Source organism: Cynara cardunculus (genome assembly GCF_001531365.2).
Source record: "Cynara cardunculus var. scolymus isolate 2C chromosome LG 9, CcrdV1, whole genome shotgun sequence".
Taxonomy (NCBI): domain Eukaryota; kingdom Viridiplantae; phylum Streptophyta; class Magnoliopsida; order Asterales; family Asteraceae; genus Cynara; species Cynara cardunculus.
In genome coordinates, this window is record NC_037536.1 from 7403106 (window position 1) to 7415063 (window position 11958).

Here is an 11958-nt window from a genome sequence, read left to right on the forward strand (position 1 = left end):
TACTTTACCAAGCCACGTGTATGCATATTAAAACTTCATATACACCTATGCATATATCTACTAACACATACATGCATACATACTTCATGCATGCACAYACATAAACACATATGCATGTATTATGCACATAATTTTCATACCAGCATGTATCAAACTATCATGCTACCACGTAATTATTTAATCAAATAATCACATATAAATTACCTTGAGTAATAACCAGGATCCGGTTATTACATTAATTAGCAAACTATCGTATATCAACTCATTAACGACTTGCTGACTACATTTATCGACCGTTCTGCTATGGAAGTAACCAACACACAAATTAATTGGAATGCCTTCGTATTATTTAACGAATAAAAACAAAAACCATGTTATTTCGATAAATCGTCATCTGATTATCAATGGCCATTTACCGATGGTTCTTCAACAATTATGGTCAGTAACAATTTACCAACAACTACATGATTCATCATGGTTTTTATGTCTTGCTAAAATATTCACGGATTATGTTGTTGAATTTTCTTTGTCGTCAATAAACCATCGGTTATCGTAAACACTAAAAAAGAATCAATTGTTATGGTCGACATAAATGCAAATTTTCACACCCCTTTTTACTTGTTTAATTTTCTTTATGTTTTTATATTATCTTATTAATTATAATATTTTTATAATCCCATTTTAATCCAAAAGTCTTATTCTAAGCAGCAATGTCTTAACGTGTGTGGACTTGTATTATTTTACCTAAGTCTTTTAAAAAACTTGAATGCCTTTCAACCACTTTCAACGTCGTAATTTCAACCCAATGAAATCTTATTCGTTATCTTTATAAACTAAAACTTAAATTTAATTATATCTGATTCGAAAATAATATCACAAGTAAATTATATATCTTTTTATTATATATAATTTATAGGTAAAAAAAGTATATATTAATTAATAATAATGATATAATTTTATATATATAAGGGTGTAAGTTATTGTTTTGCAATGTTGGTCGCTATTTATTGAACCATCGACAGGTCTTTGATTAAAATGGATTGTAGTTGTTAAGTACACGGTTTGACCTGTGTGTTCAAACATGACACCTATATATATATATATAGAGAGAGAGATTGTTTTAAATATAACCTGCTGCATTTGTACAACCAATGCAACCCAATAAATTGAAATATTTATGGAAATGATGAGAGTTCATTTATTATGATTTAAATATTTATGAAAGATGAATATGATTCATTAATTATGATCAATACTTTATATTAGAAAACAATCAAAACTTCTATGAAATCATATATTAATCAAATGAAATGGACGGTTGAGATTGGGTTATATTGGTTGCACAAATGTCATGGGTTGTATAATAACCAACCTCTTTCTCTCTCTCTCTCTCTCTCTATATATATATATATATATGATATATTTTAAATGTAATCATGTCCATTTCTATAACCAATCAATTGAGAGATTATGGAAATGATGAGAGTTCATTTATTATGATTTCAATATTTATGAAACATGACTAGAGTTCATTAATTATGATCAATATTTTATATTATGAAATCACATATTCATCAAACTAAATGGACAGTTGAGATTGAATTGTATTGGTTGTACAAATGTAAAAGTTTGCATAATAACTCACCTATATATATATATATATATATAGAGAGAGAGAGAGAGAGAGAGAGAGAGAGATTTTGGATCATGTGAGACCAATTGTTTATCGTGAAACCAATTCTCAACCTTTGGATTAGATCTACAATCTAAACATTCATAATCACAAAATTGTCACAGGACTTCTCAATAATCACAAAATTGTCACCGTGCAACTTTAGACCATTAGATCATTAGCTTATAAAATTGATTGATGAACATAAATTGGTCTTACGGGTTTTACAAAAAACCCTTGGTCTCACGTGGACCCAACCATATATATATATATAATGGATAATGAAAAAGAATATTAAAAAGCGGATACGAAATAGAAAATGGATAAAAAAAAAGTATACGATTTGTTATCATCCTTTGACAATACGTGTTTTTACTTTTCAACTTCAAAAATATTGCGATTTTTTTTTTTTTTTCAGTTAAAAAGAAGTTTATAATTATCGAAACTTGAAAAGTATTGAGTTAGGAAACTTAAGGAGCAAGGTTTCGTTTGTGGGAAGCAGGAAGCTTCTTTACAAGTTGATCAATATTAATTAAATACGATTTTTATGATGAAATTGCCATGCCACCCTCATAGATTCACTCTTCAAAATCTTTTTAAGGGATGATTGGGTAATTACTGAATGGTTTGGTGCAGAATGATTATTAAACTCTTATAATGTAGTGCAAAATGAAATATAATTGTTTGGTAATTATGTACAATAAAATTAGGGCTCTTAATGGTTAAAAGGGATCCATGATACAAAATAATTCAGAGGATTTTAAAACCATTAAGAGACATTTTATTTCGCCAAACAAGATTCATCTCTTAACAATTCAGAGGTAAATGAAAATTGGTTTAAAACCCTCTATCTCGATTAATTGGAGGTTGACTTACATAGATGAAACGGTAGTAACTCATTTTTCATTTCCGTTCGTTTCAAAACCCTATACATTTGAGTCGATTTCAATATCCTTCATATTTCAATTTCCAAGTATCTTGATTTCCATGATTGCTTTACCAAGGTTTTGTCCATAGAAGCAAGTAATCATTTTTTTTATTAACCTGGATATTCAACCCGTTATGCGAGCCGACTAATCTTAAGATGACGACCTGCTTTGCAGATAGCCTGGAGTAACTGTATTTTAGAAGCAAGCAATCATTATGATCAATGTACAAAGAAAATAAGTGTGAACACCCTTTAAAAACTTAACATGCATCCTCTAATTAAGCTTTCATATAATCTAGTTTTAAACATAAATGAATCAACATATATCGTTGTCGTGGTTATTGTTTCAACGGTATAACTAATGACTCGCTAAGCTTGTAAACCCCGTTCTGTCTTTCCCGTCACCGCAAATTCTTCGGTTGCTCAATCGTCTTCTAAATCTTTGTGAAGCAATAGAGTCTAATATGAAGTTGGTAGCTCCAACTACATGCATTGCAAGGCAACAAGGGACAACAAAACAAGTATATCATAGTCTACCAAGGAAACCATTTGACTTATGTCTGAATCATATGTCTGTATAGATGTATTGGCTACTTGTTCTCATGAATTCAGACCAAGATACCAAACATTGTTGTCTTAATCTGAGAAAAGGTCAAGAACTGAAAAAAGCTTGACGAATAAGCAATCCAAACGTAGTCTGAATCAAATCATATATCCATTTCAATTTTATCCAAATGTCTGTGTGATTCACACAACCACGTTCTAGAATAATGAGATAGAATGTGTATTGTATTTTCTTTTGAAGATTTAATAATATTTAATAAAAAAACTATTCGGACGGCGACGATTCATCGCCATTACGTTGCACTACCAACATCATGATTGGTTTTTTTTAATTAATAAAATAATAATTAATTAATTTCTGCTAACCACTACAGATTTTATTAAGCCATTGTCAACAGAAGCAGCTGTGTAAAGATGGAAGGTTCAACTGCAACATCATATCATCATATAACTCGTTCAAACCCTTGCAAAATTCAACTCTCACATGCCCTTCACGCAATCCATGGCAAATGTTGTTCTACTACCCACTACTACTCAATCGTCTTCCCTATAATATATAATATACATACAGCAATCAGCTCTATATATACACCCATACCCAAAGAACCAAACTCATTTCGAAATCTTAAGGATTTCATACTTCTTTTTTCCTTATTGAAGTTGATTCATCGACAGTTATGTTAATGGCATCTCGCGTGTTTGCCGTCGGATTCGTGCTAGCTTTTCTCGCTTTCTCGGTGTCCATCACCTCCGCTTCGATTGTGGAGACTTCGTTTCTTGTAAATAATACCTTCCTTTCTTGTATTTCAATCGTCCGCTTTCTAATTATGGAAAAAAGATTCATATATATATATATAATGGTTTGTTGTTCAAGAAAAGTGTCTGTTTTGAATAATTTACGGATATCAAAATCGAACATTTAATTGGTCACATCAATGATTTTTGGGAAATATCAAAAGTAACAAAACATTTCCTTTTTTAGAAACTTATATGTTTTAATTAACCTAAGAAACCGTTGTTATCCGATGTAACTATTTTCTCAGTTAGTTTATAATTTCTTTTTATGGGTGCAGGTGAAGAATTTAACAGTGAATCGATTATGTCAAGAACAAGTAATCGCAGCGGTCAACGGGAGCCTTCCGGGGCCGACTTTAAGGGTTAACGAGGGTGACACCCTTGTTGTTCATGTCTTCAATAGATCTCCATACAACCTTACTATTCATTGGTAACTAATATTTCTATTTATTGAATGTTTGATTATGAATCTCAGTGATGAACTCATTTATATTTCTTTAATGAAATCAAATTAATGGTGTATATGATTATGATGCAGGCATGGAGTGTTCCAAAGGTTAACTCCGTGGGCCGATGGCCCTGAGTTCGTCACTCAATGCCCAATCATGCCAGGAAATAACTATACGTACAGGTTCAATCTAACCGGACAAGTGGGCACCCTCTGGTGGCATGCACACAGTCAATGGATCCGAGCAACCGTATACGGTGCTCTGATCATTCGTCCACGAGAAGGCCAAAAGTACCCTTTTGTTAAACCCTATCGAGAAGATACCATTATGTTAGGTACGTTGTTTGATATACATAGACCTGACTTCTGGCTCCAGAAAGTAGTTGTTTGTATGACTGATAACTCAGATGCATGTGTATATTAACACTAATATGATCTTTTGAAACGTTTCAGGAGAATGGTGGAATGCTGACGTTATTGAAGTAGAGAACTCTGCACTAGCCACCGGATCTGCGCCTAATAACTCCGATGCTTACACGATCAACGGATGGCCGGGTGATTTGTTCTCTTGCCCATCAAACAGTAAGCAGATTGACATCCGGACCCCTTCGATTTTATGATTACTACAATTTCTAGTTCATATTGGTAATGTTCGAATTCTTGTTTTTGTTTGAATTAGAAACATACAGGCTAGAAGTTGTGCCAGGAAGAACATATCTCTTACGAATAATCAACGCTGCGCTCAATAATCAATTCTTCTTCAAGATTGCAAACCACAACATGACCGTGGTTGGTGTGGATGCAGCCTACACGAACCCGCTCTTAACCGACGTAATCGTTTTGGGTCCAGGTCAAACCACGGACGTCCTTATAACAGCTGACCAGTCACCAGGATCATATTACATGGCGGCTCACCCGTACGCCAGTGCTGCCGGTGTTTCCTTCAATAACGGCACAACCACTGCAATCTTAGTTTACGAAAACTCCACATCATCTACACCAATTCTCCCGATCCTACCTCCATTCAACGACACAGCAACTGTCTTTCGGTTTTCAAGCAATCTAACCTCACTTGTCACTAGCCCGTTTTGGCAACCAGTTCCACAAACCGTCGATGAAAACATGTTTATAACCATTGGACTGGGGTTAGCGGCATGTGGTGCGAACCAAACATGTGGAGGGATCTTTGGGCAAAGATTGTCTGCAAGCATGAACAATCATTCATTCGTTTTACCAACAGGAATCTCTCTTCTGGAAGCGGCTTTAAGAAATGTTAGTGGGGTTTACACAACTGATTTCCCAGATCAACCTCCGTTGCAATTCGATTACACGAACGTAAGCAATAGTTTTGATCTGAATCTTCTGATGACACCCAAATTAACAAGCCTGAAGTCAGTGAAGTATAATTCGACGGTTCAGATCGTATTTCAGAACACAGCTTTGATCGGAATTGAAGATCACCCCATGCACTTGCATGGATTCAACTTCTATGTGTTGGCTCAAGGATTTGGCAACTACAATCCCCAAAACGCAACCGCAAACTTCAATTTGATCAACCCACAAGAACGAAACACTCTTGGGGTTCCCGTCGGCGGCTGGGCTGTCATCAGATTCCGTGCAAATAATCCAGGTAATTAAACTCATGATTATTACAGTTTGACTTTTTGTTTTTACCATGAATTTCTTGACCATATCTTTTATAAATTTATCCAAGAATCACGTGGGTGGGAATGATTAAGATTTGACGATAATCTGTTTAGATATATGGGTTGAATTTTTAATGATGAGGATGGAATTTTCATTACAGGTGTTTGGTTTATGCACTGTCATTTGGATGTTCATATGCCATGGGGGTTGGGCACCGCTTTCTTGGTGGAGAACGGAGGGACGCCGGAATCAACGCTGCCACAACCACCGGCGGACCTGCCACAGTGCTAGAAGCAAACGTGAATCGTCTGGTTGATTAATTGTTGATAAAGAATGTTTCTTGTTTCTGGCAGTGTGTATATATATACATGTATTCACACATGAATTATGCTTTCATATTATTTGTTTTGGCATTAATAAAGTGTAAGTGTATGATCGATTCTTTTGGAACGTATGATTTGTGAGGTTATGAATTACATTGTAATCCAGTAGATTTTTGAGTATTTAATTCATACGGGATTGCTCGTGTCGTGGGTAACGTGTTCAAACATTACACATTTTAAAATTATGAAGACCAAGACTTTTCTTTCTCTTCTTTTTTCTAAAAAGTGTTGTTATCTACATGTTGATCATAATAAAACTTCTTTCTTTATTATTTGTACTTGATCGTTATCTATACTACCTTATAAAGCAGATTTAATAAAAGTCTTAAAAATAACCTTAAATATATAAAGTACTACTTCTTTATGCATAAAGTCTTAAGTACAAGTCATTTATGCATATGGTACGACTCAACAATGCATCACCTTTTACAATGCATACTTTTAAGTTTTATCTTTCTCATATTTAGTAATTTGGTTTCCGATAGATATTGAAAATTTAAATCATCTACCCCTTCCAAATTTTGACCCTTTATGTTCCCAAAATTTTCATCTTATCATCAAAAACTCTCTTACCATTTCAAATGTAAACCTCAGATTTTCATAATTCACGATTGATTTTTCCAATCACCTCCATTGCCCCAGCTACATTCTTCTTTGCCTCCGTCGTTCCTCACCGTCTCTCCTCCGGTCGCACCGACACCTTTACAACTTCCACACGTTTTTATACTTGTATAAAGGTCTTCCTTTGTTTTTCCATTTTACTACTAGGGTTTGAGCTAGCTGCTTATTTTAAAGGTTGTCATTTTGGAGCTCCGGATCTACATTTACAGTATTTGTATACATTAACAAATCCATTTGCTTTTAAGGGTTTCTTTGATTCAATATATTCGAGATGAGTTGTGATTCGGGTCGAGTATCTTGCTCCACCGCTCCAGTCATTCGGGTTGTGATTAAGGGTTTACGAATAATTGTAGAACCTACTAACACCAACATTTTGGATGGATGTATATTTGAATCTAAATTAGATACAAATATAGTAAGTTTTGTTACATCTTTAAGGAATTTAATATCTCAAAATTGAATAATCTTAATGAGCTTTTTACATCCCGTTGCATTACACAAATAGACAACTAGTTAAAATAAAAAAAGGATTACACCTAATAAAGATACCCTACAAAAGACCCTTGGGGTACTCTAATAAATACTAGCGTAACGAGTATTAATGGAAATGGGTACCAAATCAAAGGATATAAAATTCTTGATAATAATAATAATAAAAAAATAAAATATATTTTAACGAGTATTACAAGATAATGTATTTAATTAATTGCATTGATTATTTAAAGATTTGGTCGTTGAAATGAGTTGACCAGCCGTGTTGATGCTTTTGTAACTCCTTTTTCTGATAAAAAGTGTAATTTGTAGGTAATATCTCTATTTCGTTTTCTAGAAGAACCGAAAGCGGAAAGACGATAATGAAGAGACGGAACATTTGACGATGATATTAAAGAGAATTTACAATCAAATTTGTAAATACTGAGAATATTATTTTATTATTAATCAGTCGATGATATTAAACAATTTAAATTAGAGTATACTAGTTGTGTATCAGTGTAATGTGGTGGGAGTCGTGAATTTTAATGATTTTGAAGTTTCACTAGTTTTATTAGAGAAGATTTAACGATGATATAAATTATATTTGGTCTTTACATGTTGATACAATTTGAATAAATAAAAGTTATCGTTCTAATTACTATACAGTCTATCAATGAAAAAAATTGTATGACAATTTAAAATCCAATATATTTAAATGATCTCATAAATGTGTTCGATTTACACCAAGAGCAATAATCAAGAGATCGAGACCGAGAGTTCTAGAGCAATTGAATGAGAGATGAGTGAGAGAACTTTTAATAATTCATGGTGAATATCAGTTTGAATCTCACATTGGGGGATGAGGAGAAGACATAGAAGTATGAGAGGGTGAATGCATGAGTGAAAGATATCAAAAGAATCTTGTGAACATGAAAAGAAAAAGTAATAATGTGCATTGGTAACTTGTAGTATATGTTATTTTAATTGTAGGTTAAGAGATTTTAAAACTGAATTCATAAAGTAGTACTTAATGCATTATGAGTTGTTTTTTAAGACTTTTAAGACTTTGTGTATAAATGTATAGTACTTTGTGCATTAAAAATTGTTTTTAAGACTTTTGATAAATATGGTTTATACGGTAGTATAGATATATATTAAAAACTAATAAGTAAGAGATTAAAATTAAAAAAACATACATGCATTTATGTTTTATACTACAACAAAATCGGGTTTATATGACATCAACTTTATGGTACACTATTACACAGTTAACTATATAAAAAACAAAGTGAATCGTGGCCCTATGGCAAGAAAAAACAACGCCACACCATAGACAACGAGTATGTAGGTTAACAAGACGTTGGAGACGCGTCTTACCGTCTTGACACCGGGTGCGCCTTTTAGAACATTGGATGTAAAGTAGTGCGTTATACTATGTCAACATTTGGAGGTGTAAATCCTTTGGGTAAGCGTGTTCTATTTATAATAATCCGACTCCTAATATATTAGATATATATATATATATATATATATATATACATATTTAGGAGCCGTTTACCAAACGTTTATCTGGATAAGCACTTACCAAGTCACATTACCTTACCAGATGAATATGGTAGGGACCAAGAATCTTACCCGATATAAGCAAGAGAATGACCCAAATTCTTACCCGGAAAGTGAGGGCGACGATTCTTACCATGGTAAGCGCTTACCGGGTAAATTAATGCATACGATACCGTTTTGATAGATTAAAATCTTACCCGGTAAATAAAAGCTAGTGTTAATTTTATCTGTAACACTTACCGGGTAAGCGTTTGGTTAACAGCCCCTTATATTCATTGAATTTCATCAATCTAAATAACCTTTTACATGTGTTAATTTAGCTTCACAATTATTTGATTCAACGTCCACGTCCCACGAGGTCCATCACTTTCTTGGTCGAGAAGTGAAGGATACTGAAATAAACGCTACCATCACAACCTCTTGACCAACCTTACAGTGTTAGAAGCAAACGACAACCGTTTACTTTAAAAAAAACCAGCCATGTTTACATGTGTGTGTATATATGTGTGTGTTTAATATTACTTATTGAATCATTAATAAAGTATGTGACATATTCTTGTCATGATTATAAATTTATAATGTTTTTAATTTGATTGATGAGGTGTTAAACTTATTGTATTTGTTTAAATCCAATGTGTATTGTATGTGGACTATATGGAATATGTCTTGTATTTAGACAAAGTCGTTCCACCAATTTTTTTATTAACCTGGATATCCGACTCGTTATGCGAGCCGACTAATCCAGGACGATCACCTGTTTTGCAGATACCTCCGTGGACCGCATTTGAACCTCCGTGGCCACAAAGGAATTTTTATTCCTCCTTGGATTTGAACCTGAGATCTCCTGCTACTTTGGAGTCAAGCTCAAATCAATCATGCACCACCTTTATGGTTGTCGTCCGTCGTCCCACAACTTTACCAACCGAACTGCACATCAGAGTCACACAAATATTTGTTTTTATCGTTAAAACTTGTCTTACATTATTTTTCGTTTTCTTGAATTTATTTTATTACTAAAATTTGTTTTTTTTTAGAATTCTTGTCTTGTATTTTGTTTCATTATTAAAGTTTGTCTTTTATATTTAATAAATAAATAAAAGTCATTATGTAGGTTTGAGTTTTTGGAATTACCTTCGCTAAAATATAAACCCAAATAAAGAATTGTTATTCTTTTTTTAATGTAATTTTGTTATCAAAATCCGCATTTTTCATTCATGGTTAAACCGGAGGAATTAGTATGTGGCCTGACACCATGCAAAATTAGTATGTGAAAGGTTGGATATCAGGATTTAAAAACTAAGGGGATGTTTGTTAAGCAGTAATCAATAAAAAACCAAACATTTTTTGTTATTTTCACTTCTATTGATTGGATTGGACTTTTCTTTGGTATATACTTGTTAAACAATAAAATTTTATCGAATAGGTCTGTTCGGCTCAGGTTGAGCGATAAAAACTAGTTTAATCCGAAAAGCCCATATGATCCATCTAAAAAAATAACTAGTTTAATAAAAACTAAAAATCGGGCCGGTCTATAACCCGTCTTCGCTTTATCAAGTTGGAACTAGTGATGGCCAAATCGGCCCGGGATCGGTAAGGACCGGTTATGGGACCAAAAACCAGGACCGGTTGGGATTTTTGGTAGTTTCGTGGGACCGGGACCGGCTATGGACCGGCCCGGCCCGAAAATTCAAAATTTTTTATAAATAAATGTATTGTTAAATAATTTTATAATGTACTTTTATAAGACAATGTAATTTTAATTATATTAAAACGCATTTTTAAAGTGTATTTGAGTGACCTAATTGTAAATTTTATAATGTATTAAAAATATATATCATTAAAAAAAATTTAAAAAATCTTATTTTTTAATGTCGGGACCGGTTGGGACCGGGACCGGGACCGGAACCGGCGGCCCATAACCGGTTATGAATTACCTTGACCGGTCCTACCATTTTCGACTGGGACCGGAACCGGTTATGACCGGTAATGAGAAAGCTTTGGACCGATTAGGCCTGGTCCGGCCCAGGACCGGTTTTTGGCTATGACTAGTTGGAACAGTGACCGGTATGGGCTTTATTTGGTTCACAAAAAGCTGTTTTTGGGCTTTATTTGGTTCAAAAAAAGGTGTTTATGGGCTTCAATAGGCATGAAAAAAACTGGTTTTTATCATGTTAAATTCAAAAGAACGGGCCTATTTAAACCTAACTCATTTCAACCCGACAACCCATTACACGATTCATCGTCACATAGTATAACTTTAGGTGAATGACATGTTTGGTCCCATTAGTTTAGTGTCCTTAACGAACTTGGTCCTAAAATCAAAATAATTACGAATTTGGGACATGTGGTTTGCAATTTTGTTGTGCTAGAAAAATTGGCCATTTCAACCCAACTTATTTCCACCTGACAACAGCCTCTCCTACTGCCGACCTCCATCCACAGCCACGACTTACCCCTCACCGCCGCCATCTTTCTCTGTCACTAGTGTCGGCCTTGAGGTTTTTGGTACCCTGAGCAAAAGCACTCAAAAATGACCCTATAAAAAAACACTTAATTATCTTGGATTTATAACAATGTTGAACATGATGTTACTGAACAATAAGTTTACACACACTGCGTATTGTAATAACATAAAAAGCTTGTTCAATGATTTTATGATTCTTAGAACTTCATATAAATGTAAAGTAGCAAACGTATTATCAAAGAACCACATTTAAAATAAATCGAAAATAAACTACATTAACAAATAGTAGAACCTAACAAATGTTCTTGCTAAAACAACATTTTCATTGATTACCAAAAGGGTATTTCGCCAAGCAGTATCGGAACTATTGGCCTTCTTGGAAATAAGGGGTTCAGACCT

At 33.7% G+C, this 11958-nt stretch overlaps 1 protein-coding gene across 1 annotated transcript; it reads left to right on the forward strand.

Annotated features, from left to right (window-relative positions):
• Positions 1-3685: 3685 nt before the first annotated feature.
• LOC112517980 (laccase-7) lies at positions 3686-6645 on the forward strand. Its single transcript, XM_025125456.1, has 6 exons — positions 3686-3943; positions 4238-4389; positions 4498-4742; positions 4861-4989; positions 5087-6037; positions 6215-6645. The coding sequence occupies exons 1-6, from the start codon at positions 3842-3844 to the stop codon at positions 6343-6345; spliced, it is 1710 nt and encodes a 569-aa protein (XP_024981224.1). The 5' UTR covers positions 3686-3841; the 3' UTR covers positions 6346-6645.
• The last annotated feature ends 5313 nt before the right edge of the window (positions 6646-11958 follow it).

What these genes read in the sequence shown, in the direction of transcription:
- LOC112517980 (XM_025125456.1), top strand. Translation starts at nt 3,842, where the DNA reads ATGTTAATGGCATCTCGCGTGTTTGCCGTCGGATTCGTGCTAGCTTTT. An exon ending in TTGTGGAGACTTCGTTTCTT is followed by an intron (nt 3,944 to 4,237) that starts GTAAATAATACC and finishes TTATGGGTGCAG; the next exon opens with GTGAAGAATTTAACAGTGAA. An exon ending in TACAACCTTACTATTCATTG is followed by an intron (nt 4,390 to 4,497) that starts GTAACTAATATT and finishes ATTATGATGCAG; the next exon opens with GCATGGAGTGTTCCAAAGGT.